This window comes from Salmo trutta, unplaced genomic scaffold (genome assembly GCF_901001165.1).
Source record: "Salmo trutta unplaced genomic scaffold, fSalTru1.1, whole genome shotgun sequence".
In the NCBI taxonomy this organism is placed as follows: domain Eukaryota; kingdom Metazoa; phylum Chordata; class Actinopteri; order Salmoniformes; family Salmonidae; genus Salmo; species Salmo trutta.
This window is the reverse complement of record NW_021822511.1, coordinates 513,084-540,624: the sequence shown is the minus strand read 5'-3', so window position 1 is coordinate 540,624 and position 27,541 is coordinate 513,084. Positions and strand designations below refer to the sequence as shown.

At 42.3% G+C, this 27,541-nt stretch overlaps 2 protein-coding genes across 3 annotated transcripts in view; one reads left to right on the top strand and one right to left on the bottom strand.

Moving 5' to 3' along the window:
- The window catches only part of LOC115182449 (receptor-type tyrosine-protein phosphatase epsilon), a 229,046-nt gene that overhangs the window by 111,238 nt on the left and 90,267 nt on the right, over positions 1 to 27,541 (top strand). The gene's annotated exons all lie outside the window — the stretch shown is intronic.
- On the bottom strand, positions 3,853 to 8,244 carry LOC115182450 (receptor-type tyrosine-protein phosphatase epsilon-like). Its single transcript, XM_029744046.1, has 3 exons — positions 8,045 to 8,244; positions 6,138 to 6,234; positions 3,853 to 4,392 (listed from the first exon to the last, which is right to left on the bottom strand). The coding sequence occupies exons 1-3, from the start codon at positions 8,115 to 8,117 to the stop codon at positions 4,272 to 4,274; spliced, it is 291 nt and encodes a 96-aa protein (XP_029599906.1). The 5' UTR covers positions 8,118 to 8,244; the 3' UTR covers positions 3,853 to 4,271.

Below are 27,541 nucleotides of genomic sequence, written 5' to 3'. Positions count from 1 at the left end.
TGCGTTGGAAATAAAGCCCTTAAATTGAAATTGAATAGAGAGAGAGAGAGAGAGAGAGAGAGAGAGAGAGAGAGAGAGAGAGAGAGAGGAGAGAGAGAGAGAGAGAGAGAGAGAGAGAGGAGAGAGAGAGAGAGAGAGAGAGAGAGAGAGAGAGAGAGAGAGAGAGAGAGAGAGAGATAGAGAGAGAGAGAGAGAGAGAGAGAGAGAGAGAAAGAGATATGGGTTGAGTTGAGTTGAGAGGAAGTGGTGATGCCTGTATGTACACAGAGAAGTGCCGGAGAAGCACATTGTTTTAGAGACAACATTTACAGACAAAGGTTGGAACTTCAGGACGATCACTTCATCCATCGCAACCTAGAGAAAGCACATCTACGATCAATCAGATGTACATAGACATTCATTTAAATCATTGTATTAAATACTGTATGTGCGATACACACTAACTGATTTCAAATGCCGAATACTTTACATCTAATTGAAATCTAGACTCTTCAAACAAGTGATTTACGTGTATTAGTCACCAATGAACGCCACTAGTTTTTAGAGGTCACTGTCCCCAGAGCCAGCATCACCAAGCCAGAGGAAGCACAGCCACACTATGGTATAGCAGACTCTGTTGGCGTACCTGTCACGGCTGTTCAAAGGATCGGACCAAAACGCAGCGTGCTCGTAGTTCCACATATTTTATTTACCGTGAAACAAAACGCAAAGACACTAAATACTGGAATACACAAAAACAACAAACCGTGACGCAGAGAGAAAACACACTACTCAAAAATATAATCACCCACAAAAACAGGTGGGACAAACATCAACTTAAATATGACCTCCAATTAGAGACAACGACAACCGGCTGCCTCTAATTGGAGATCATACCAAACAAAACCAACATAGAAATACCAAACTAGAAACTGAACATAGAAATATAAAACATAGACAAACACCCCCTGTCACGCCCTGACCTACTCTACCATAGAAAATAACAACGTACTATGGTCAGGACGTGACAATCCCATGCAACAATACTCTGGAAGGTTTTGTTAGAGTCCAGAATTTGAGAAAAGTCAAAAGCCACAATGCTCTGGAAGAGGTGTGTTAGTGACACGTGGGTTCTGGACCCAGGTACTATGGTTACAGGTGTGTTAGTGACACGTGGGTTCTGGACCCAGGTACTATGGTTACAGGTGTGTTAGTGACACGTGGGTTCTGGACCCAGGTACTATGGTTACAGGTGTGTTAGTGACACGTGGGTTCTGGACCCAGGTACTATGGTTACAGGTGTGTTAGTGACACGTGGGTTCTGGACCCAGGTACTATGGTTACAGGTGTGTACCTGACCTGATGATGAGGGTGTGTTTAACGCCTCTGAGATGTCTATGATGTTAACGATATCCCCTGTACACCGTGGGGGATGAGTAGACAAACAGACACTTTCATATTGTGACAAAATGTCCTACCAGTAGGTTACACCACACGTTACCAAGTCAATCAAATGGTTATTCATGTCTTTCTGCTACAAACATACAGGCACAGTCCAGGAAATAGATTCATACTTCTGCAGAGCGAAAAGCCCTCAAGAAATAATCTTAGTTTCGTTAACCTCATTGTCAATGTGCCAAAATAAACACACAAACACACACACGCAGCGCACGCGCACGCTCACACACACAAACACACACACACACACACACACACACACACACACACACACACACACACACACACACACACACACACACACACACACACACACACACACACACACACACACACACACATAAACTCCACTGTAAACCTTCTGACAAAAGCGTTTGAAATGTGACCAGAAGAGTTGAATGGTTACCAGCCTGGGCATGTGCTATGGCCACTCAAGTAAACAATATCCCAGTTATATTCTGATCAGGAACTCAGTGTTGTTATTAGAACAGCCTATAGGAAGCCTGCTGCTCTATAGTCCAGTTATATTCTGATCAGGAACTCAGTGTTGTTATTAGGACAGCCTATAGGAAGCCTGCTGCTCTATAGTCCAGTTATATTCTGATCAGGAACTCAGTGTTATTATTAGGACAGCCTATAGGAAGCCTGCTCTATAGTCCAGTTATATTCTGATCAGGAACTCAGTGTTGTTATTAGGACAGCCTATAGGAAGCCTGCTGCTCTATAGACCAGTTATATTCTGATCAGGAACTCAGTGTTGTTATTAGGACAGCCTATAGGAAGCCTGCTGCTCTATAGACCAGTTATATTCTGATCAGGAACTCAGTGTTGTTATTAGGACAGCCTATAGGAAGCCTGCTGCTCTATAGACCAGTTATATTCTGATCAGGAACTCAGTGTTGTTATTAGGACAGCCTATAGGAAGCCTGCTGCTCTATAGACCAGTTATATTCTGATCAGGAACTCAGTGTTGTTATTAGGACAGCCTATAGGAAGCCTGCTGCTCTATAGACCAGTTATATTCTGATCAGGAACTCAGTGTTGTTATTAGGACAGCCTATAGGAAGCCTGCTGCTCTATAGACCAGTTATATTCTGATCAGGAACTCAGTGTTGTTATTAGGACAGCCTATAGGAAGCCTGCTGCTCTATAGACCAGTTATATTCTGATCAGGACCTCAGTGTTGTTATTAGGACAGCCTATAGGAAGCCTGCTCCATACTCCATACTTTACATTATGTTGTTTGATAAAATATTTCAGATTGAGAAAGCATAATAATAATAATATGTTATGAGTATTTATGAGTATAAACAAGTCCTTTAAATGTACATAATGTTTCCACTTAACTCCAACTATTGTAATGTTTGGATATCCCAAAACAAACACTTCTCATGTGTGTCAAACAACGCAGCTAATAGAGGATTATAACAGTGATATTATTATTATTATAGAGGATTATAACAGTGATATTATTATTATTATAGAGGATTATAACAGTTATATTATTATTATAATAGAGGATTATAATAGAGGATTATAACAGTGATATTATTATTATTATAGAGGATTATAATAGAGGATTATAACAGTGATATTATTATTATAGAGGATTATTATAGAGGATTATAACAGTGATTTTATTATTATAATAGAGGATTATAATAGAGGATTATAACAGTGATATTATTATTATTATAGAGGATTATAACAGTGATATTATTATTATAATAGAGGATTATAACAGTTATATTATTATTATTATAGAGGATTATAACAGTGATATTATTATTATTATAGAGGATTATAATAGAGGATTATAACAGTGATATTATTATTATTATAGAGGATTATAATAGAGGATTATAACAGTGATATTATTATTATTATAGAGGATTATAACAGTGATATTATTATTATTATAGAGGATTATAACAGTGATATTATTATTATAATAGAGGATTATAACAGTTATATTATTATTATTATAGAGGATTATAACAGTGATATTATTATTATTATAGAGGATTATAATAGAGGATTATAACAGTTATATTATTATAATTATAGAGGATTATAATAGAGGATTATAACAGTGATATTATTATTATTATAGAGGATTATAATAGAGGATTATAACAGTTATATTATTATTATTATAGAGGATTATAATAGAGGATTATAACAGTGATATTATTATTATTATAGAGGATTATAATAGAGGATTATAACAGTTATATTATTATTATTATAGAGGATTATAACAGTTATATTATTATTATTATAGAGGATTATAATAGAGGATTATAACAGTTATATTATTATTATAGAGGATTATAATAGAGGATTATAACAGTGATATTATTAATATTATAGAGGATTATAACAGTGATATTATTACTAATAATGGATGTAACAATGGCTGCTTGTTTTTATAAATGTGTTTGTAACACACCAACCGTGTTGAAGAAATACATGTGGAGAGAGCATCATTAAATATAGCTCATCATGTGGTAAGGACATGTCATAGTGAAGCATCGAGGCTACTGCGCGATGCAGATTGGGACTTCTTAGTTGATGTAGGTTAGAAAACAATCTGTCGGTCGTCTCCTTCACATCAGTAACCACAGGAAGACAGACAACAACCACATGACAGTGAGGGGGACTCCTGCAGAGCAGAGCAGACTACTCCACCTACAGCTTGACATTAAAACTCTTTCGGTTGTCTCTTCTCAACAACGAGTTTATGTGTAAATCAGTTTCACTTTGTTCTCCAACCCAGGGATCACTTGAAAAAGATGTCAATGTCAATGCGACTTCCCTGGTGAAATAAAGGATCAGTGACTTAACCAAGATAAACACTCATTATTAAAGGTGACCGGACCTTGTTCTTCCAGGATTCCATTCGGTATTTTCTTGTCGACTGTTGTGACGACCTCCTTTCTCTGGTTTCTTAACCTGCCAGGTAGAAAGAGAGACGGAGGAGAAGATAGAGAACATGAGGATGACAGATTAAAGGACATAAAGGGATGTATTTCACCTACGACTATTAGTCAAGTTCACACCAACACATCAGTTCTAAGAGCTAACAGCTCTAAGTTCTAAGATCTAACAGTTCTAAGTTCTAAGAACTAACAGTTCTAAGTTCTAAGATCTAACAGTTCTAAGTTCTAAGATCTAACAGTTCTAAGTTCTAAGAACTAACAGTTCTAAGTTCTAAGAACTAACAGTTCTAAGTTCTAAGATCTAACAGTTCTAAGTTCTAAGAACTAACAGTTCTAAGTTCTAAGAACTAACAGTTCTAAGTTCTAAGATCTAACAGTTCTAAGTTCTAAGAACTAACAGTTCTAAGTTCTAATATCTAACAGTTCTAAGTTCTAATATCTAACAGTTCTAAGTTCTAAGAACTAACAGTTCTAAGTTCTAAGAGCTAACGGTTCTAAGTTCTAAGATCTAACAGTTCTAAGTTCTAAGATCTAACAGTTCTAAGTTCTAAGAACTAACAGTTCTAAGTTCTAAGAGCTAACAGTTCTAAGAACTAACAGTTCTAACTTCTAACAGTTCTAAGATCTAAAAGTTCTAAGTTCTAAGAACTAACAGTTCTAACTTCTAACAGTTCTAAGAGCTAACAGTTCTAAGTTCTAAGATCTAACAGTTCTAAGTTCTAAGATCTAACAGTTCTAAGTTCTAAGAACTAACAGTTCTAAGTTCTAAGAACTAACAGTTCTAAGTTCTAAGAACTAACAGTTCTAAGTTCTAAGATCTAACAGTTCTAAGTTCTAAGAACTAACAGTTCTAAGTTCTAAGAACTAACAGTTCTAAGTTCTAAGAACTAACAGTTCTAAGTTCTAAGAGCTAACAGTTCTAAGAACTAACAGTTCTAACTTCTAACAGTTCTAAGATCTAAAAGTTCTAAGTTCTAAGAACTAACAGTTCTAACTTCTAACAGTTCTAAGAACTAACAGTTCTAAGTTCTAAGAGCTAACAGTTCTAAGTTCTAAGAGCTAACAGTTCTAAGTTCTAAGAACTAACAGTTCTAAGTTCTAAGAGCTAACAGTTGTAAGTTCTAAGAGCTAACAGTTGTAAGATCTAAGAACTAACAGTTCTAAGAGCTAACAGTTCTAAGTTCTAAGAGCTAACAGTTGTAAGATCTAAGAACTAACAGTTCTAAGTTCTAAGAGCTAACAGTTGTAAGTTCTAAGAGCTAACAGTTGTAAGATCTAAGAACTAACAGTTCTAAGAGCTAACAGTTCTAAGTTCTAAGAGCTAACAGTTCTAAGTTCTAAGAGCTAACAGTTGTAAGTTCTAAGAATGAACAGTTGTAAGTTCTAAGTTAAAACATTAGTTATACGTTATATAAAGCACACAAATACGTTGGTATGGTACCATCTGAAACTGGAAAAGTTGTTCTTTCTCATTAGAGTCCAGGGTTGATGAGATCACAGAACACAGGCTAGGTTACAGCTACAGTAGGTCTCTCTCTTTGACTTGAGCTCGTTCATACTAACCCGCCTGGCTGTGTAGTTGTCAGTTTTACTGTAGCCAGCAATGAGGCATGAACAACCGCTAGTGCTTCATTTCCTGACTGGAGGCTCCGCCCTCTGCTGATTGGGGAGAGGAAGGGTGACGTCACCTTGGCCCTAGCCCTCGCCCTGTCTGGCAGCACACACACACACTACCCCACCCTATGACTGGTACGTTACCTGAGGAAGTACCAGGCCAGCAGTATGCTGATGACAAGCAGCACGAGGACGACCAGCACGGTAGGCAGGATGTGGGAACTCTGGGACTTTGTGTCTTCTGGAGAGGAGAGGGAAGAAGGAAGAGGCAGAGGTTATGGACCAAAAATATGTCCTTCCTCTAAAAGTCTGCACTTGTTCACTTCCCTTCATAGATTAGAAAGGAAATAACGGAACCCTCCTTCGAGTCCAGCCCATGCCTCCACCAACCCAATGTAGTGAACGAGTACACACTTCAGGAGGTAGGAGAGGTTATTGGGATGGATCCAGACAGCAGAGAGAGAGTCAACAAAGGAACAGGAAGAAGCCTGTGGTAGAACAGAGAGTTGATCGTAGCAGTACAATTACTAGATAGGTCAAAAGCCACCTCAGATCTTGAATGTCCTTTCTAATTATTGTATTTCTACGGGGCTACAGAGAGTTGAGCACAGGCCAAATGCTGAGCAGTGTTCAATAAGGCACACTGTGGCAAAAACGTTCTTTTTTTCCCCCAACGGGCAACAAAAACAACCCTTTTCTTATTGGACCACAGCAGATAGTACCTATCAGTTTCAGAGTGTTTTCTTCCTTGTTGTCCCTACTGAACACAACCCTGCTCTGGTGGATGACAGGTGGGAATTAAGGTTGGCAGGCAACTAGACCCGTTATTATGGTCTGGATGGAGGCCTGATTTAAGATCTGACTTGGCTATGTCCCAAATGGCACCCTATTCCCTATATAGTGCACTACTTTTGACCATAGCCCTATGGACCCTGGGAAAAAGTAGTGCACTATATTGGGAATAGGTTGCCATTTGGGCCGTAGACTTTGTCTAGGGAGATAAGTATCAGGGACAAGCTCCTCTAACCTGAGAGACAGAAGGGCTGTTGTTAAGGGTTATATCATTTAAACCTGAGAGACAGAAGGGCTGTTGTTAAGGGTTATGTCATTTAAACCTGAGAGACAGAAGGGCTGTTGTTAAGGGTTATGTCATTTAAACCTGAGAGACAGAAGGGCTGTTGTTAAGGGTAATGTCATTTAAACCTGAGAGACAGAAGGGCTGTTGTTAAGGGTAATGTCATTTAAACCTGAGAGACAGAAGGGCTGTTGTTAAGGGTTATGTCATTTAAACCTGAGAGACAGAAGGGCTGTTGTTAAGGGTTATGTCATTTAAACCTGAGAGACAGAAGGGCTGTTGTTAAGGGTTATGTCATTTAAACCTGAGAGACAGAAGGGCTGTTGTTAAGGGTTATGTCATTAAAACCTGAGAGACAGAAGGGCTGTTGTTAAGGGTTATGTCATTTAAACCTGAGAGACAGAAGGGCTGTTGTTAAGGGTTATGTCATTAAAACCTGGGAGACAGAAGGGCTGTTGTTAAGGGTTATGTCATTTAAACCTGAGAGACAGAAGGGCTGTTGTTAAGGGTTATGTCATTTAAACCTGAGAGACAGAAGGGCTGTTGTTAAGGGTTATGTCATTTAAACCTGACAGACAGAAGGGCTGTTGTTAAGGGTTATGTCATTTAAACCTGAGAGACAGAAGGGCTGTTGTTAAGGCATTCACAGCCAGCCATTTGGCCTGTTTACAAACGATAACAACATGGTAAATTACTGGCCAAACTTATCCACTCCAGCTTTACTATGATCCTGTAATAATAAAGGAAGGTTGGACAATAGTACCTTATCAGACAGCGGAGGATATACTGTAATATAGATACAGGCCTTACTGTGTATTTACTGTGTAGAAACACGTATTACATTTTACTGAGTCATGAAAAAAACGTCCCAACAGTTTTAGAAATCGGGCCTTTTTTTGACCATGTTACACATGAAGTAGTATACTGTATGTCTCCAGAAGAACATTGTACTGTAAATTACATCTGTCTCACTTACCACCTGTCTGGTCTTCATTGGAAGTGTCATTTGTTGTTAACGTGGTTGCCATCAAAAACAGAACTGGGACCATTGTGACTGAGAGAGAGAGAGAGAGAGAGAGAGAGAGAGAGAGAGAGAGAGAGAGAAACAGATAATAACAGTTATTAACAGGTCAGGTTAAACAAACGGATGATTCATTCCTGATTAAAAAAGCACAATGTGAAAAAAAGGTACAATCTGTATTTGATTAGATTTGATTTGACTTGATTAGGATCTCTTTTAGTCCTAATTTGGACTAATCTTTCAGGAGTCCTTAAACATTAAAATACAATTTATAATACGATCATATATTCACATATAACACACTGTAACAAAACAGACATAATACACTGACATATTGACCAGATAAATACTCTTAACAGTCTATAAAGATAGATTGATTCTTCATCAAGCACAGTCCTGCACAACTTTCCTACGTATTATATTTAAATGGTTTTAATGTATTGATTGAATCGATATATTGAAAGGTTTCTGGTTTGCTCAGATCAATTATTAAACTTCTTTATTGCTCTAAATGGAAAATGTGCTTTTGTCTATTTCTCTTTTCTGTCTGGATAACACATAGACAATCTATTCCTAGTATTTACTGAATGTCTGTCTCTTACCAACTGATTACTGTTGTGAAAAGAGTTTGGCTGTTTTAAATGGTGTATATTATGAAATAAAATAAGAATGTTTTTTTTTTCTTTCATTATCTTGTTGATTGATGACCAATCAAGAGCATTACACATGATTGTAGTCTAGAGGCAGATCTCAGACCACTCAGACTGTAGTCTAGAGGCAGATCTCAGACCACTCAGACTGTAGTCTAAAGGCAGATCTCAGACCACTCAGACTGTAGTCTAGAGGCAGATCTCAGACCACTCAGACTGTAGTCTAGAGGCAGATCTCAGACCACTCAGACTGTATTCTAGAGGCAGATCTCAGACCACTCAGACTGTATTCTAGAGGCAGATCTCAGACCACTCAGACTGTAGTCTAGAGGCAGATCTCAGACCACTCAGACTGTATTCTAGAGGCAGATCTCAGACCACTCAGACTGTATTCTAGAGGCAGATCTCAGACCACTCAGACTGTATTCTAGAGGCAGATCGCAGACCACTCAGACTGTATTCTAGAGGCAGATCTCAGACCACTCAGACTGTAGTCTAGAGGCAGATCTCAGACCACTCAGACTGTAGTCTAGAGGCAGATCTCAGACCACTCAGACTGTAGTCTAAAGGCAGATCTCAGACCACTCAGACTGTAGTCTAAAGGCAGATCTCAGACCACTCAGACTGTAGTCTAAAGGCAGATCTCAGACCCCTCAGACTGTAGTCTAAAGGCAGATCTCAGACCACTCAGACTGTAGTCTTCTGCCAATAAAGCAGAACATGTTGTCATGGTAATGCCTTCTTTGTCCACATGGTGGGCCAATAGACTAACGGACCAAACATCAGCAAACCATGTCACTGCTTACGTTTTGGGGGAAAAAACACACTTCTAAACATTTCAAATATTCAAATAAAATACACGATTGTTCAAATTCCTGTTTCATCACTAGGAAAAAAAACAAAAAAGATTCTGCAGTTTATGGGGATATTTTCCAGATTTGCATGTGATGTTGAAAAGTGGTATGTTAATAAAAAGCATGCGCAGTAAGGTATTTAAACATCCATACCATCTATACAGACCACTATGGACACGTCTCTTAGTTTACAGCCTCAGTAAGGTATTTAAACATCCATACCATCTATACAGACCACTATGGACACATGTCTCCTAGTTTACAGCCTCAGTAAGGTATTTAAACATCCATACCATCTATACAGACCACTATGGACACGTCTCTTAGTTTACAGCCTCAGTAAGGTATTTAAACATCCATACCATCTATACAGACCACTATGGACACGTCTCTTAGTTTACAGCCTCAGTAAGGTATTTAAACATCCATCTATACAGACCACTATGGACACGTCTCTTAGTTTACAGCCTCAGTAAGGTATTTAAACATCCATACCATCTATACAGACCACTATGGACACATGTCTCTCAGTTTACAGCCTCAGTAAGGTATTTAAACATCCATACCATCTATACAGACCACTATGGACACATGTCTCTTAGTTTACAGCCTCAGTAAGGTATTTAAACATCCATACCATCTATACAGACCACTATGGACACGTCTCTTAGTTTACAGCCTCAGTAAGGTATTTAAACATCCATCTATACAGACCACTATGGACACGTCTCCTAGTTTACAGCCTCAGTAAGGTATTTAAACATCCATCTATACAGACCACTATGGACACATGTCTCTTAGTTTATAACCTCAGTAAGGTATTTAAACATCCATCTATACAGACCACTATGGACACGTCTCTTAGTTTACAGCCTCAGTAAGATATTTAAACATCCATCTATACAGACCACTATGGACACGTCTCTTAGTTTACAGCCTCAGTAAGGTATTTAAACATCCATACCATTTATACAGACCACTATGGACACGTCTCTTAGTTTACAGCATCAGTAAGGTATTTAAACATCCATACCATCTATACAGACCACTATGGACACGTCTCTTAGTTTACAGCCTCAGTAAGGTATTTAAACATCCATACCATCTATACAGACCACTATGGAGACGTCTCTTAGTTTACAGCCTCAGTAAGGTATTTAAACATCCATCTATACAGACCACTATGGACATGTCTCTTAGTTTACAGCCTCAGTAAGGTATTTAAACATCCATACCATCTATACAGACCACTATGGACACGTCTCTTAGTTTACAGCCTCAGTAAGGTATTTAAACATCCATACTATCTATACAGACCACTATGGACACGTCTCTTAGTTTACAGCCTCAGTAAGGTATTTAAACATACATCTATACAGACCACTATGGACACGTCTCTTAGTTTACAGCCTCAGTAAGGTATTTAAACATCCATACCATCTATACAGACCACTATGGACACGTCTCTTAGTTTACAGCCTCAGTAAGGTATTTAAACATCCATACCATCTATACAGACCACTATGGACACGTCTCTTAGTTTACAGCCTCAGTAAGGTATTTAAACATCCATACCATCTATACAGACCACTATGGACACGTCTCTTAGTTTACAGCCTCAGTAAGGTATTTAAACATCCATACCATCTATACAGACCACTATGGACACGTCTCTTAGTTTACAGCCTCAGTAAGGTATTTAAACATCCATCTATACAGACCACTATGGACACGTCTCTTAGTTTACAGCCTCAGTAAGGTATTTAAACATCCATACCATCTATACAGACCACTATGGACACGTCTCTTAGTTTACAGCCTCAGTAAGGTATTTAAACATCAATACCATCTATACAGACCACTATGGAGACGTCTCTTAGTTTACAGCCTCAGTAAGGTATTTAAACATCCATCTATACAGACCACTATGGACACATGTCTCTTAGTTTACAGCCTCAGTAAGGTATTTAAACATCCATACCATCTATACAGACCACTATGGACACGTCTCTTAGTTTACAGCCTCAGTAAGGTATTTAAACATCCATACCATCTATACAGACCACTATGGACACGTCTCTTAGTTTACAGCCTCAGTAAGGTATTTAAACATCCATACCATCTATACAGACCACTATGGACACGTCTCTTAGTTTACAGCCTCAGTAAGGTATTTAAACATCCATCTATACAGACCACTATGGACACGTCTCTTAGTTTACAGCCTCAGTAAGGTATTTAAACATCCATCTATACAGACCACTATGGACACGTCTCTTAGTTTACAGCCTCAGTAAGGTATTTAAACATCCATCTATACAGACCACTATGGACACGTCTCTTAGTTTACAGCCTCAGTAAGGTATTTAAACATCCATCTATACAGACCACTATGGACACGTCTCTTAGTTTACAGCCTCAGTAAGGTATTTAAACATCCATACCATCTATACAGACCACTATGGACACGTCTCTTAGTTTACAGCCTCAGTAAGGTATTTAAACATCCATCTATACAGACCACTATGGACACATGTCTCTCAGTTTACAGCCTCAGTAAGGTATTTAAACATCCATCTATACAGACCACTATGGACATGTCTCTCAGTTTACAGCCTCAGTAAGGTATTTAAACATCCATACCATCTATACAGACCACTATGGACACGTCTCTCAGTTTACAGCCTCAGTAAGGTATTTAAACATCCATCTATACAGACCACTATGGACACGTCTCCTAGTTTACAGCCTCAGTAAGGTATTTAAACATCCATCTATACAGACCACTATGGACACATGTCTCTTAGTTTACAGCCTCAGTAAGGTATTTAAACATCCATACCATCTATACAGACCACTATGGACACGTCTCTTAGTTTACAGCCTCAGTAAGGTATTTAAACATCCATCTATACAGACCACTATGGACACGTCTCTTAGTTTACAGCCTCAGTAAGATATTTAAACATCCATCTATACAGACCACTATGGACACGTCTCTTAGTTTACAGCCTCAGTAAGGTATTTAAACATCCATCTATACAGACCACTATGGACACATGTCTTAGTTTACAGCCTCAGTAAGGTATTTAAACATCCATACCATCTATACAGACCACTATGGACACGTCTCTTAGTTTACAGCCTCAGTAAGGTATTTAAACATCCATCTATACAGACCACCATGGACACGTCTCTTAGTTTACAGCCTCAGTAAGGTATTTAAACATCCATCTATACAGACCACTATGGACACGTCTCTTAGTTTACAGCCTCAGTAAGGTATTTAAACATCCATACCATCTATACAGACCACTATGGACACATGTCTCCTAGTTTACAGCCTCAGTAAGGTATTTAAACATCCATATCCATCTATACAGACCACTATGGACACATGTCTTAGTTTACAGCCTCAGTAAGGTATTTAAACATCCATACCATCTATACAGACCACTATGGACACATGTCTCTCAGTTTACAGCCTCAGTAAGGTATTTAAACATCCATACCATCTATACAGCCCACTATGGACACATGTCTCCTAGTTTACAGCCTCAGTAAGGTATTTAAACATCCATCTATACAGACCACTATGGACACGTCTCTTAGTTTACAGCCTCAGTAAGGTATTTAAACATCCATACCATCTATACAGACCACTATGGACACGTCTCTTAGTTTACAGCCTCAGTAAGGTATTTAAACATCCATCTATACAGACCACTATGGACACGTCTCTTAGTTTACAGCCTCAGTAAGGTATTTAAACATCCATACCATCTATACAGACCACTATGGACACGTCTCTTAGTTTACAGCCTCAGTAAGATATTTAAACATCCATCTATACAGACCACTATGGACACGTCTCTTAGTTTACAGCCTCAGTAAGGTATTTAAACATCCATCTATACAGACCACTATGGACACATGTCTTAGTTTACAGCCTCAGTAAGGTATTTAAACATCCATACCATCTATACAGACCACTATGGACACGTCTCTTAGTTTACAGCCTCAGTAAGGTATTTAAACATCCATCTATACAGACCACCATGGACACGTCTCTTAGTTTACAGCCTCAGTAAGGTATTTAAACATCCATCTATACAGACCACTATGGACACGTCTCTTAGTTTACAGCCTCAGTAAGGTATTTAAACATCCATACCATCTATACAGACCACTATGGACACATGTCTCCTAGTTTACAGCCTCAGTAAGGTATTTAAACATCCATATCCATCTATACAGACCACTATGGACACATGTCTTAGTTTACAGCCTCAGTAAGGTATTTAAACATCCATACCATCTATACAGACCACTATGGACACATGTCTCTCAGTTTACAGCCTCAGTAAGGTATTTAAACATCCATACCATCTATACAGCCCACTATGGACACATGTCTCCTAGTTTACAGCCTCAGTAAGGTATTTAAACATCCATCTATACAGACCACTATGGACACGTCTCTTAGTTTACAGCCTCAGTAAGGTATTTAAACATCCATACCATCTATACAGACCACTATGGACACGTCTCTTAGTTTACAGCCTCAGTAAGGTATTTAAACATCCATCTATACAGACCACTATGGACACGTCTCTTAGTTTACAGCCTCAGTAAGGTATTTAAACATCCATACCATCTATACAGACCACTATGGACACGTCTCTTAGTTTACAGCCTCAGTAAGGTATTTAAACATCCATACCATCTATACAGACCACTATGGACACGTCTCTTAGTTTACAGCCTCAGTAAGGTATTTAAACATTCATACCATCTATACAGACCACTATGGACACACATCTCTTAGTTTACAGCCTCAGTAAGGTATTTAAACATCCATCTATACAGACCACTATGGACACATGTCTCTGTGTTTACAGCCTCAGTAAGGTATTTAAACATCCATCTATACAGACCACTATGGACACGTCTCTTAGTTTATAACCTCATTAAGGTATTTAAACATCCATCTATACAGACCACTATGGACACGTCTCTTAGTTTACAGCCTCAGTAAGGTATTTAAACATCCATACCATCTATACAGACCACTATGGACACGTCTCTTAGTTTACAGCCTCAGTAAGATATTTAAACATCCATCTATACAGACCACTATGGACACGTCTCTTAGTTTACAGCCTCAGTAAGGTATTTAAACATCCATCTATACAGACCACTATGGACACATGTCTTAGTTTACAGCCTCAGTAAGGTATTTAAACATCCATACCATCTATACAGACCACTATGGACACGTCTCTTAGTTTACAGCCTCAGTAAGGTATTTAAACATCCATCTATACAGACCACCATGGACACGTCTCTTAGTTTACAGCCTCAGTAAGGTATTTAAACATCCATCTATACAGACCACTATGGACACGTCTCTTAGTTTACAGCCTCAGTAAGGTATTTAAACATCCATACCATCTATACAGACCACTATGGACACGTCTCCTAGTTTACAGCCTCAGTAAGGTATTTAAACATCCATATCCATCTATACAGACCACTATGGACACATGTCTTAGTTTACAGCCTCAGTAAGGTATTTAAACATCCATACCATCTATACAGACCACTATGGACACATGTCTCTCAGTTTACAGCCTCAGTAAGGTATTTAAACATCCATACCATCTATACAGCCCACTATGGACACATGTCTCCTAGTTTACAGCCTCAGTAAGGTATTTAAACATCCATCTATACAGACCACTATGGACACGTCTCTTAGTTTACAGCCTCAGTAAGGTATTTAAACATCCATACCATCTATACAGACCACTATGGACACGTCTCTTAGTTTACAGCCTCAGTAAGGTATTTAAACATCCATCTATACAGACCACTATGGACACGTCTCTTAGTTTACAGCCTCAGTAAGGTATTTAAACATCCATACCATCTATACAGACCACTATGGACACGTCTCTTAGTTTACAGCCTCAGTAAGGTATTTAAACATCCATACCATCTATACAGACCACTATGGACACGTCTCTTAGTTTACAGCCTCAGTAAGGTATTTAAACATTCATACCATCTATACAGACCACTATGGACACACATCTCTTAGTTTACAGCCTCAGTAAGGTATTTAAACATCCATCTATACAGACCACTATGGACACATGTCTCTGTGTTTACAGCCTCAGTAAGGTATTTAAACATCCATCTATACAGACCACTATGGACACGTCTCTTAGTTTATAACCTCATTAAGGTATTTAAACATCCATCTATACAGACCACTATGGACACGTCTCTTAGTTTACAGCCTCAGTAAGGTATTTAAACATCCATACCATCTATACAGACCACTATGAACACGTCTCTTAGTTATGCTATGCCTCAGCCCGCTATCCTATGCCCCAGCCGCTATGCTGTGCCCCAGCCGCTATGCTGTGCCCCAGCCCGCTATGCTGTGCCCCAGCCCGCTATGCTGTGCCCCAGCCGCTATGCTATGCCCCAGCCCGCTATGCTGTGCCCCAGCCGCTATGCTATGCCCCAGCCGCTATGCTATGCACCAGCACGCTATGCTATGCCCCAGCCGCTATGCTATGCCCCAGCCTGCAATGCTATGCCCCAGCCGCTATGCTATGCCCCAGCCGCTATGCTATGCACCAGCACGCTATGCTATGCCCCAGCCGCTATGCTATGCCCCAGCCGCTATGCTATGCCCCAGCCCGCTATGCTATGCACCAGCCCGCTATGCTATGCCCCAGCCGCTATTCTATGCCCCAGCCGCGTAAGCACATTGTATGGTTTTACACATATAGCACTCTCGGGGGTCTTAGTGCGTAGCCATGTAGCTCCAGGGTTAAACAAGGCCAGATACAGCCGCGTAGCTCCGGGGTTAAACAAGGCCAGATATAGCCACGTAGCTCCGGGGTTAAACAAGGCCAGATACAGCCGCGTAGCTCCGGGGTTAAACAAGGCCAGATACAGCTACGTAGCTCCGGGGTAAACAAGGCCAGATATAGCCACGTAGCTCCGGGGTAAACAAGGCCAGATATAGCCACGTAGCTCCGGGGTAAACAAGGCCAGATACAGCCACGTAGCTCCGGGGTAAACAAGGCCAGATATAGCCACGTAGCTCCGGGGTAAACAAGGCCAGATACAGCCACGTAGCTCCGGGGTAAACAAGGCCAGATATAGCCACGTAGCTCCGGGGTAAACAAGGCCAGATATAGCCACGTAGCTCCGGGGTTAAACAAGGCCAGATATAGCCACGTAGCTCCGGGGTAAACAAGGCCAGATATAGCCACGTAGCTCCGGGGTTAAACAAGGCCAGATATAGCCACGTAGCTCCGGGGTAAACAAGGCCAGATACAGCTACGTAGCTCCGGGGTTAAACAAGGCCAGATATAGCCACGTAGCTCCGGGGTAAACAAGGCCAGATACAGCCACGTAGCTCCGGGGTAAACAAGGCCAGATACAGCTACGTAGCTCCGGGGTAAACAAGGCCAGATATAGCCGCGTAGCTCCGGGGTAAACAAGGCCAGATATAGCCACGTAGCTCCGGGGTAAACAAGGCCAGATATAGCGCCCCTGCTCAGTCATGTGAAATCCATAGATTAGGGCCTAATTTATTTATTTCAATTGACTGATTTCCTTTATGAACTGTAATTTAGTAAAATCGTTGAAATTGTTGCATGTTACGTTTATATTTTGTTCAGTATATTAAAAGCTTGGTGTTTGAGCTTTCATCAATGTCCTTCATCAGAACCTTGATATTGTAATGAAACAGGCAGGGAGCAGGTCTTGAACCCTCGACCTTGTAGCCCGAAGTCCAGCGCGCTATCGACTGTGCAGCAAAAGCATGCTCAAACAGCAGAGTCGATATCCGCGCTTATAACCCCAGGGTCGTTACACTCCTCCCTCCTTTCAAAGGGCATGTCCTTGCGCTAGCTTGCGACTCTACGTCTTACAGGAACGCGCTCACCGGCCAAGCACACGCACTGTCGTGGATGCAAGGTCTGATCCCACTTCTGACACCAATGTAATGAAACAGGCAAGGAGCAGGTCTCGAACCCTCGATCTTCTAGCCCGAAGTCCGGCGCGCTATCGACTGTGCCGCAAAAGCATGCTCAAGCGGCAGAGTTGATTTCCGCGCTTATAAACCCAGGGTCGTCACAATATAAAGCAAGCAGTGAGAGGTAGAGAGCTCTGCTACCCGACCCGAGTCCGACGGGCCCCCCGACACTACAGTATAGATTTGTTTTTTCATCAATTACTAGAATACAGGCGGGGCTCGGGTAACATTTTGAAGCTAAGCCATTTTCTGGTGCTCTACTGCGCAGTAGCTCAGTTGGTAGAGCATGGTGTTTGCAACACCAGGGTTGTGGGTTTGATTCCCACGGGGGGCCAGCACAGAAAAAAATTAAATAAATGTATGAAATGAAATGTATGCATTCACTACTGTAAGTTGCTCTGGATGAGAGCGTCTGCTAAATGACTAAAATGTAAATGTAACCTACAGTTGTATCTTACTAAGATCATAACATGGCGTCAGAAGTGCTTCAACCTCGTCAGATATAAGACCAGATCACTGTCCGAGTCGACAGGAGTGATTATTTCACAGAAAATAAGAGTGACGGAAAGTAGCTAGCTAAAAGCTAATTGCTCTCTTGCATCTCGTCAAAGGAGGAGCCGTTGCTATGGATGCTAAGGTCTCATTACCCATAAGCACTCCACTATGTTGCGCTGGATGTCATGCATTTCAATGGGGATGTTCGCAACGACCCCTTTGCGGTTTAATGTTCCTTTGCGAAACAGACACTGTATACTTAGAAATTATCTAAACTATGTGTCGTTTTCAGTCCAGCCAGAGTCAGTTGAAGAACAGGAAGTTACCAAACCACAGAAGAAGATACAAATATGGCGTTTTCGTTGATGGCTTTTATGGAATAGCTAGAAACTTGTAAACAATTACCGATCCTATAAGCGATTACTATTTTAATAGTCAAGTTAAATAATACACATTGGCTGTTAAGCCAATTATCTTATATGACTGTTTCCTCCCGTTTAAGTTTATTGTGATGGTAATGTTTTATATTATAATTATTAGGTGGCAGTGCCTATCTACAGTGGTATCTTCAACCTAGCCTAGCTTTTAGCTAGCTGGCTAGCTGCCCTGCAGTGTAAGCTATCTAACTTAACTTCCTATAAAGATAGAGAAACAAGTTGAGGAGAAAGTAAATAAACAAAACATGTTTTATTATCACCTGAAACTATGTATATATATATATAGGCATGAGGACTGCAGATGTGGCCAGGGCAATAAATTGCAATGTCCATACTGTGAGACGCCTAAGACAGCGCTACAGGGAGACAGGACGGACAGCTGATCGTCCTCGCAGTGGCAGACCACTTGTAACAACACCTGCACAGGATCGGTATATCCGAGCATCACACCTGCGGGACAGGTACAGGATGGCAACAACAACTGCCCGAGTTACACCAGGAACGCACAATCCCTCCATCAGTGCTCAGACTGTCCACAATAGGCTGAGAGTGGCTGGACTGAGGGCTTCTAGGACTGTTGTAAGTCAGGTCCTCACCAGACATCACCGGCAACAACGTCGCCTATGGGCACAAACCCAGGCAAAAAGTGCTCTTCACTGACGAGTCGTGGTTTTGTCTCACCAAGAGTGATGGTTGGATTCACGTTTATCGTAGAAGGAATGAGTGTTACACCGAGGCCTGTACTCTGGAGCGGGATCGATTTGGAGGTGGAGGGTCCGTCATGGTCTGGGGCGGTGTGTCACAGCATCATCGGACTGAGCTTGTTGTCATTACAGGCAATCTCAATGCTGTGCGTTACAGGGAAGACCTCCTCCTCCCTCATGTGGTACCCTTCCTGCAGGCTCATCCTGACATGACCCTCCAGCATGACAATGCAACCAGCCATACTGCTCATTCTGTGTGTAATTTCCTGCAAGACAGGAATGTCAGTGTTCTGCCATGGCCAGCGAAGAGCCCGGATCTCAATCCCATTGAGCACGTCTGGGACCTGTTGGATCGGAGGGTGAGGGCTAGGGCCATTCCCCCCAGAAATGTCAGTGAACTTGGTAGAAGAGTGGGGTAACATCTCACAGCAAGAACTGGCAAATCTGGTGCAGTCCATGAGGAGGAGATGCACTGCAGTACTTAATGCAGCTGGTGGCCACACCAGATACTGACTGTTACTTTTGATTTTGACCTCCCCTTTGTTCAGGGACACATTATATCATTTCTGTTAGTCACATGTCTGTGGAACTTGTTCAGTTTATGTCTCAGTTGTTGAATCTTGTTATGTTCATACAATTATTTACATATTTCAAGTTTGCTGAAAATAAACGCAGTTGACAGTGAGAGGACGTTTCTTTTTTTTCTGAGTTTATTTATATATCATTTTAATTTTTAATATTTTTGTATTTTACCCCCTTTTTCTCCCCAATTTCGATCTTGTCTCATCGCTGCAACTCCCCAACGGGCTCGGGAGGCGTCGTCCAAACCTAGACAACCTTGGGCCAATTGTGCGCCGCCCTATGGGACTCCCAATCACAGCCAGTTATCATAAAGCCCGGGACTGTAGTGGCGCCTCTAACACTTCGCCACTCGGGAGGCCTGAAACAATATATTGATCCTGTCTTGAATGAAAAGGTCATATTTAGCAATCACCCAAAATAAATGTGATCTCTGACGAGAGGCAGCCTCTCCTCCATCTTGCGTTATTTTAAACACTACACTTGTTCATTCAGTGGCGGGGCAAGACTCTGTGAAGACGACATATGGAGTAATGAAATACATCACGATGTGTACTGGGGCATCACACAGGCAGACTGGCAGCAGAGCATGCAGCGTGAGAAGCACAGAGAGGAGGAGGTCAGACTGGCAGCAGAGCATGCAGTGTGAGAAGCACAGAGAATAGGAGGTCGGACAGGGAGCAGAGCATGCAGTGTGAGAAGCACAGAGAGGAGGAGGTCGGACTGGCAGCAGAGCATGCAGTGTGAGAAGCACAGAGAGGAGGAGGTCGGACAGGGAGCAGAGCATGCAGCGTGAGAAGCACAGAGAGGAGGAGGTCGGACAGGGAGCAGAGCATGCAGTGTGAGAAGCACAGAGAGGAGGAGGTCGGACAGGGAGCAGAGCATGCAGTGTGAGAAGCACAGAGAGGAGGAGGTCGGACAGGGAGCAGAGCATGCAGTGTGAGAAGCACAGAGAGGAGGAGGTCAGACTGGCAGCAGAGCATGCAGTGTGAGAAGCACAGAGAGGAGGAGGTCGGACAGGGAGCAGAGCATGCAGCGTGAGAAGCACAGAGAGGAGGAGGTCGGACAGGGAGCAGAGCATGCAGTGTGAGAAGCACAGAGAGGAGGAGGTCAGACTGGCAGCAGAGCATGCAGTGTGAGAAGCACAGAGAGGAGGAGGTCGGACTGGCAGCAGAGCATGCAGTGTGAGAAGCACAGAGAGGAGGAGGTCGGACTGGCAGCAGAGCATGCAGTGTGAGAAGCACAGAGAATAGGAGGTCAGACAGGGAGCAGCAGCTAATGGTTACTAAAGAAGGAAGATATTTCTGATTTCTGGGTTCGGCAGGGCAGGGCCTTAAATTTGGCAATCGGGCCTGGGTAGGGTAGGGTAGGGCAGGGCAGGGCCTGAACATTGCGAGCATGGGTAGGGCTCGGGCTTTAAAGTCCTGCCCGTACAGGGCATGGTAGCCTCAGTGGTTAGAGCATAGTCACTTTAACTATACATTCATGTACATACTACGTCAATTGGTCCGACCAACCAGTGCCCCCGCACATTGGCTAACCGGACTATCTGCATTGTGTCCCGCCACCCACCAACCCCTCTTTTACGCTGCTGCTGCTCTCTGTTCATATATGCATAGTCACTTTAACCATATCTACATACTACCTCAATCAGCCTGACTAACTGGTGTCTGTATATAGCCTCCCTACTGTATATAGCCTCTCTACTGCTACTCTCTGTTTATCATATATGTATAGTCACTTTAACCATATCTACATGTACATACTACCTCAATCAGCCTGACTAACTGGTGTCTGTATATAGCCTCTCTACTGTATATAGCCTCTCTACTGTTATAGCCTCCCTACTGTATATAGCCTATCTACTGTATGTAGCCTCTCTACTGTATATAGCCTCGCTACTGTATATAGCCTCTCTACTGTATATAGCCTCCCTACTGTATATAGCCTCTCTACTGTATATAGCCTCTCTACTGTATATAGCCTCTACTGTATATAGCCTCTCTACTGTATATAGCCTCTACTGTATATAGCCTCTCTACTGTATATAGCCTCTCTACTGTATATAGCCTCGCTACTGTATATAGCCTCTCTACTGTATATAGCCTCTCTACTGTATATAACCTCTCTACTGTATATAACCTCTCTACTGTATATAGCCTCTCTACTGTATATAGCCTCTCTACTGTATATAACCTCTCTACTGTATATAGCCTCTCTACTGTATATAGCCTCTCTACTGTATATAACCTCTCTACTGTATATAGCCTCTCTACTGTATATAGCCTCTCTACTGTATATAGCCTCTCTACTGTATATAACCTCTCTACTGTATATAGCCTCTCTACTGTATATAGCCTCTCTACTGTATATAGTCTCTCTGCTGTATATAACCTCTCTACTGTATATAGCCTCTCTACTGTATATAGCCTCTCTACTGTATATAGCCTCTCTACTGTATATAACCTCTCTACTGTATATAGTCTCTCTGCTGTATATAGCCTCTCTACTGTATATAGCCTCTCTACTGTATATAGCCTCTCTACTGTATATAGCCTCTCTACTGTATATAGCCTCTCTACTGTATATAGCCTCGCTACTGTATATAGCCTCTCTACTGTATATAACCTCTCTACTGTATATATCCTCTCTACTGTATATAACCTCTCTACTGTATATAGCCTCGCTACTGTATATAGCCTCTCTACTGTATATAACCTCTCTACTGTATATAGCCTCTCTACTGTATATAGCCTCTCTACTGTATATAGCCTCTCTACTGTATATAGCCTCTCTACTGTATATAGCCTCGCTACTGTATATAGCCTCTCTACTGTATATAACCTCTCTACTGTATATAGCCTCGCTACTGTATATAGCCTCTCTACTGTATATAACCTCTCTACTGTATATAGCCTGTCTTTTTACTGTTGTTTTATTTCTTTACCTACCTATTGTTCACCTAATACCTTTTTTGCACTATTGGTTAGAGCCTGTAAGTAAACATTTCACTGTAAGGTCTACACCTGTTGTATTCAGCATTTCACAGTAAGGTCTACTACACCTGTTGTATTCAGCGCACGTGACAAATACACTTTGATTTGATTTGAAAGGTTGCTAGATCGAATCCCTGAGCTGACAAAGTAAAAATCTGTCGTTCTGCCCCTGAACAAGGCAGTTAACCCACTGTTCCTAGGCTGTCATTGTAAAATAATAATTTGTTCTTAACTGACTTGCCGAGTTAAATAGAGGTTAAATAAAATAAGTCAGAGGGTGTCTGTCTATTGACCTGGAATGTCATTTTACTGTAGCCTACTGTAGGACTGAAGATATAGGACTGAATACATCTCTGTAGGACTGAAGATATAGGACTGAATACATCTCTGTAGGACTGAAGATATAGGACTGAATACATCTCTGTAGGACTGTAGGACTGAAGATATAGGACTGAATACATCTCTGTAGGACTGAAGGACTGAAGATATAGGACTGAATACATCTCTGTAGGACTGAAGATATAGGACTGAATACATCTCTGTAGGACTGTAGGACTGAAGATATAGGACTGAATACATCTCTGTAGGACTGAAGGACTGAAGATATAGGACTGAATACATCTCTGTAGGACTGAAGATATAGGACTGAATACATCTCTGTAGGACTGAAGGACTGAAGATATAGGACTGAATACATCTCTGTAGGACTGAAGGACTGAAGATATAGGACTGAATACATCTCTGTAGGACTGAAGGACTGAAGATATAGGACTGAATACATCTCTGTAGGACTGAAGATATAGGACTGAATACATCTCTGTAGGACTGAAGATATAGGACTGAATACATCTCTGTAGGACTGAAGGACTGAAGATATAGGACTGAATACATTTCTGTAGGACAAATAACAGTACTGTAACCTAGGACTGAAACTATGGGACTGAATACATCTCTGTAGGACAAATAACAGTACTGTAACCTAGGACTGAAACTATGGGACTGAATACATCCCTGTATGACAAATAACAGTACTGTAACCTAGGACTGAAACTTTGGGACTGAATACATCTCTGTAGGACAAATAACAGTACTGTAACCTAGGACTGAAACTATGGGACTGAATACATCTCTGTAGGACAAATAACAGTACTGTAACCTAGGACTGAAACTATGGGACTGAATACATCTCTGTATGACAAATAACAGTACTGTAACCTAGGACTGAAACTATGGGACTGAATACATCTCTGTAGGACAAATAACAGTACTGTAACCTAGGACTGAAACTATGGGACTGAATACATCTCTGTAGGACAAATAACAGTACTGTAACCTAGGACTGAAACTATGGGACTGAATACATCTCTGTAGGACAAATAACAGTACTGTAACCTAGGACTGAAACTATGGGACTGAATACATCTCTGTAGGACAAATAACAGTACTGTAACCTAGGACTGAAACTATGGGACTGAATACATCTCTGTAGGACAAATAACAGTACTGTAGGACTGAAGGACTGAAACTATGGGACTGAATACATCTCTGTAGGACAAATAACAGTACTGTAGGACTGAAGGACTGAAACTATGGGACTGAATACATCTCTGTAGGACAAATAACAGTACTGTAGGACTGAAGGACTGAAACTATGGGACTGAATACATCTCTGTAGGAAGCTATAAGACATCCCAAGAGTACCAGACTCAGGGTAGGCAGGTGTGTGCAGCTGCAGTGACAACCCAGCAGCATGGTCTAGTAAATGATTAACAATGCCTCCTGCTGCTATGTGCCGCAATGTCCCTGCAACCATGCACACGACCAGAGGAGAACAGAGGAGAACAGAGGAGACCAGAGGAGACCAGAGGCCAGAGGAGAACAGAGGAGACCAGAGGAGAACAGAGACTAGAGGAGAACAGAGGAGAACAGAGACCAGAGGAGAACAGAGGAGAACAGAGGAGAACAGAGGAGACCAGAGGAGAACAGAGGAGAACAGAGACTAGAGGAGAACAGAGGAGAACAGAGACCAGAGGAGAACAGAGGAGAACAGAGGAGAACAGAGGAGACCAGAGGAGAACAGAGGAGAACAGAGGAGAACAGAGGAGACCAGAGGAGACCAGAGGAGAACAGAGGAGAACAGAGGAGACCAGAGGAGAACAGAGGAGAACAGAGACCAGAGGAGAACAGAGGAGACTAGAGGAGAACAGAGGAGACTAGAGGAGAACAGAGGAAACTAGAGGAGAACAGAGGAAACTAGAGGAGAACAGAGGAGAACAGAGACCAGAGGAGAACAGAGGAGAACAGAGGAGAACAGAGACCAGAGGAGAACAGAGGAGACCAGAGGAGGACAGAGACCAGAGGAGAACAGAGGAGACCAGAGGAGAACAGAGGAGAACAGAGGAGAACAGAGGAGACCAGAGCAGAACAGAGGAGAACAGAGGAGAACAGAGGAGACCAGAGGAGAACAGAGGAGACCAGAGGAGAACAGAGGAGAACAGAGGAGACCAGAGGAGAACAGAGGAGAACAGAGAAGAACAGAGGAGACCAGAGACCAGAGGAGACCAGAGGAGACCAGAGGAGAACAGAGGAGAACAGAGGAGACCAGAGACCAGAGGAGACCAGAGGAGACCAGAGGAGAACAGAGGAGAACAGAGGAGACCAGAGGCCAGAGGAGAACAGAGGAGACCAGAGGAGAACAGAGACTAGAGGAGAACAGAGGAGAACAGAGAACAGAGGAGAACAGAGGAGACCAGAGCAGAACAGAGGAGAACAGAGGAGACCAGAGGAGACCAGAGGAGACCAGAGGAGAACAGAGGAGAACAGAGGAGACCAGAGGAGAACAGAGGAGAACAGAGACCAGAGGAGAACAGAGGAGACCAGAGGAGAACAGAGACTAGAGGAGAACAGAGGAGAACAGAGACCAGAGGAGAACAGAGGAGACCAGAGGAGAACAGAGACTAGAGGAGAACAGAGGAGAACAGAGGAGAACAGAGACCAGAGGAGAACAGAGGAGAACAGAGGAGAACAGAGACCAGAGGAGAACAGAGGAGAACAGAGGAGAACAGAGACCAGAGGAGAACAGAGGAGACCAGAGGAGAACAGAGACCAGAGGAGAACAGAGGAGACCAGAGGAGAACAGAGGAGAACAGAGGAGACCAGAGGAGAACAGAGGAGAACAGAGGAGACCAGAGGAGAACAGAGGAGAACCAGAGGAGACCAGAGGAGACCAGAGGAGACCAGAGGAGAACAGAGGAGACCAGAGACCAGAGGAGACCAGAGGAGACCAGAGGAGACCAGAGGAGAACAGAGGAGAACAGAGGAGACCAGAGGCGAGAGGAGAACAGAGGAGACCAGAGAGACCAGAGGAGAACAGAGACCAGAGGAGAACAGAGGAGAACAGAGACCAGAGGAGAACAGAGAGATCAGAGGAGAACAGAGGAGACCAGAGGAGAACAGAGGAGAACAGAGAGAACAGAGGAGACCAGAGGAGAACAGAGGAGAACAGAGGAGACCAGAGGAGAACAGAGGAGAACAGAGACCAGAGGAGAACAGAGGAGACCAGAGGAGAACAGAGACTAGAGGAGAACAGAGGAAAAAGAGGAGAACAGAGGAGAAGAGAGAACAAGAGAACAGAGGAGAACAAGGAGAAAAGAGACCAAGGAGAACAGAGGAGAACAGAGGAAACAGACCAGAGGAGAACAGAGAGACCAGAGGAGAACAGAGAGACCAGAGGAGAACAGAGGAGACCAGAGGAGAACAGAAGACAGAGGACCAGGAGACCAGAGAACAGAGGAGAACAGAGGAGAACAGAGGAGACCAGAGGAGAACAGAGGAGAACAGAGGAGAACAGAGGAGACCAGAGACCAGAGGAGACCAGAGGAGACCAGAGACCAGAGGAGACCAGAGGAGAACAGAGGAGAACAGAGGAGACCAGAGAACAGAGGAGAACAGAGGAGAACAGAGACCAGAGGAGAACAGAGGAGAACAGAGGAGAACAGAGACCAGAGGAGACCAGAGGAGAACAGAGACCAGAGGAGAACAGAGGAGACCAGAGGAGAACAGAGGAGAACAGAGAACAGAGGAGACCAGAGGAGAACAGAGGAGAATAGAGGAGAACAGAGGAGACCAGAGGAGACCAGAGGAGAAGAGGAGACCAGAGACCAGAGGAGACCAGAGGAGACCAGAGGAGAACAGAGGAGAACAGAGGAGACCAGAGACCAGAGGAGACCAGAGGAGAACAGAGGAGACCAGAGGCCAGAGGAGAACAGAGGAGACCAGAGGAGACCAGAGGAGAACAGAGACTAGAGGAGAACAGAGGAGAACAGAGACCAGAGGAGAACAGAGGAGAACAGAGAGACCAGAGGAAACAGAGGAGAACAGAGGAGAACAGAGGAGACCAGAGAGACCAGAGAGAACAGAGAACAGAGGACCAGAGGAACAGAGGATAACAGAGACCAGAGGAGAACAGAGGAACCAAGGAGAACAGAGACTAGAGGAGAACGAGGAAACTAGAGGAGAACAGAGGAGAACAGAGGAGAACAGAGACCAGAGGAGAACAGAGGAGAACAGAGAACAGAGACCAGAGAGAACAGAGGAGACAGAGGAGAACAGAGACCAAGGAGAACAGAGGAGACTAGAGGAGAACAGAGACTCAGAGGAGAACAGAGGAGAGAGA

Bases quoted from the DNA above. Each gene is read 5' to 3' on its own strand.
- LOC115182450 (XM_029744046.1), bottom strand. From the start codon at position 8,117: ATGGTCCCAGTTCTGTTTTTGATGGCAACCACGTTAACAACAAATGAC. The intron at 6,235-8,044 runs GTAAGTGAGACA...TCTCCTCTCCAG, and splicing joins CAATGAAGACCAGACAGGTG to AAGACACAAAGTCCCAGAGT. The intron at 4,393-6,137 runs GTAACGTACCAG...TCTACCTGGCAG, and splicing joins CTGGCCTGGTACTTCCTCAG to GTTAAGAAACCAGAGAAAGG.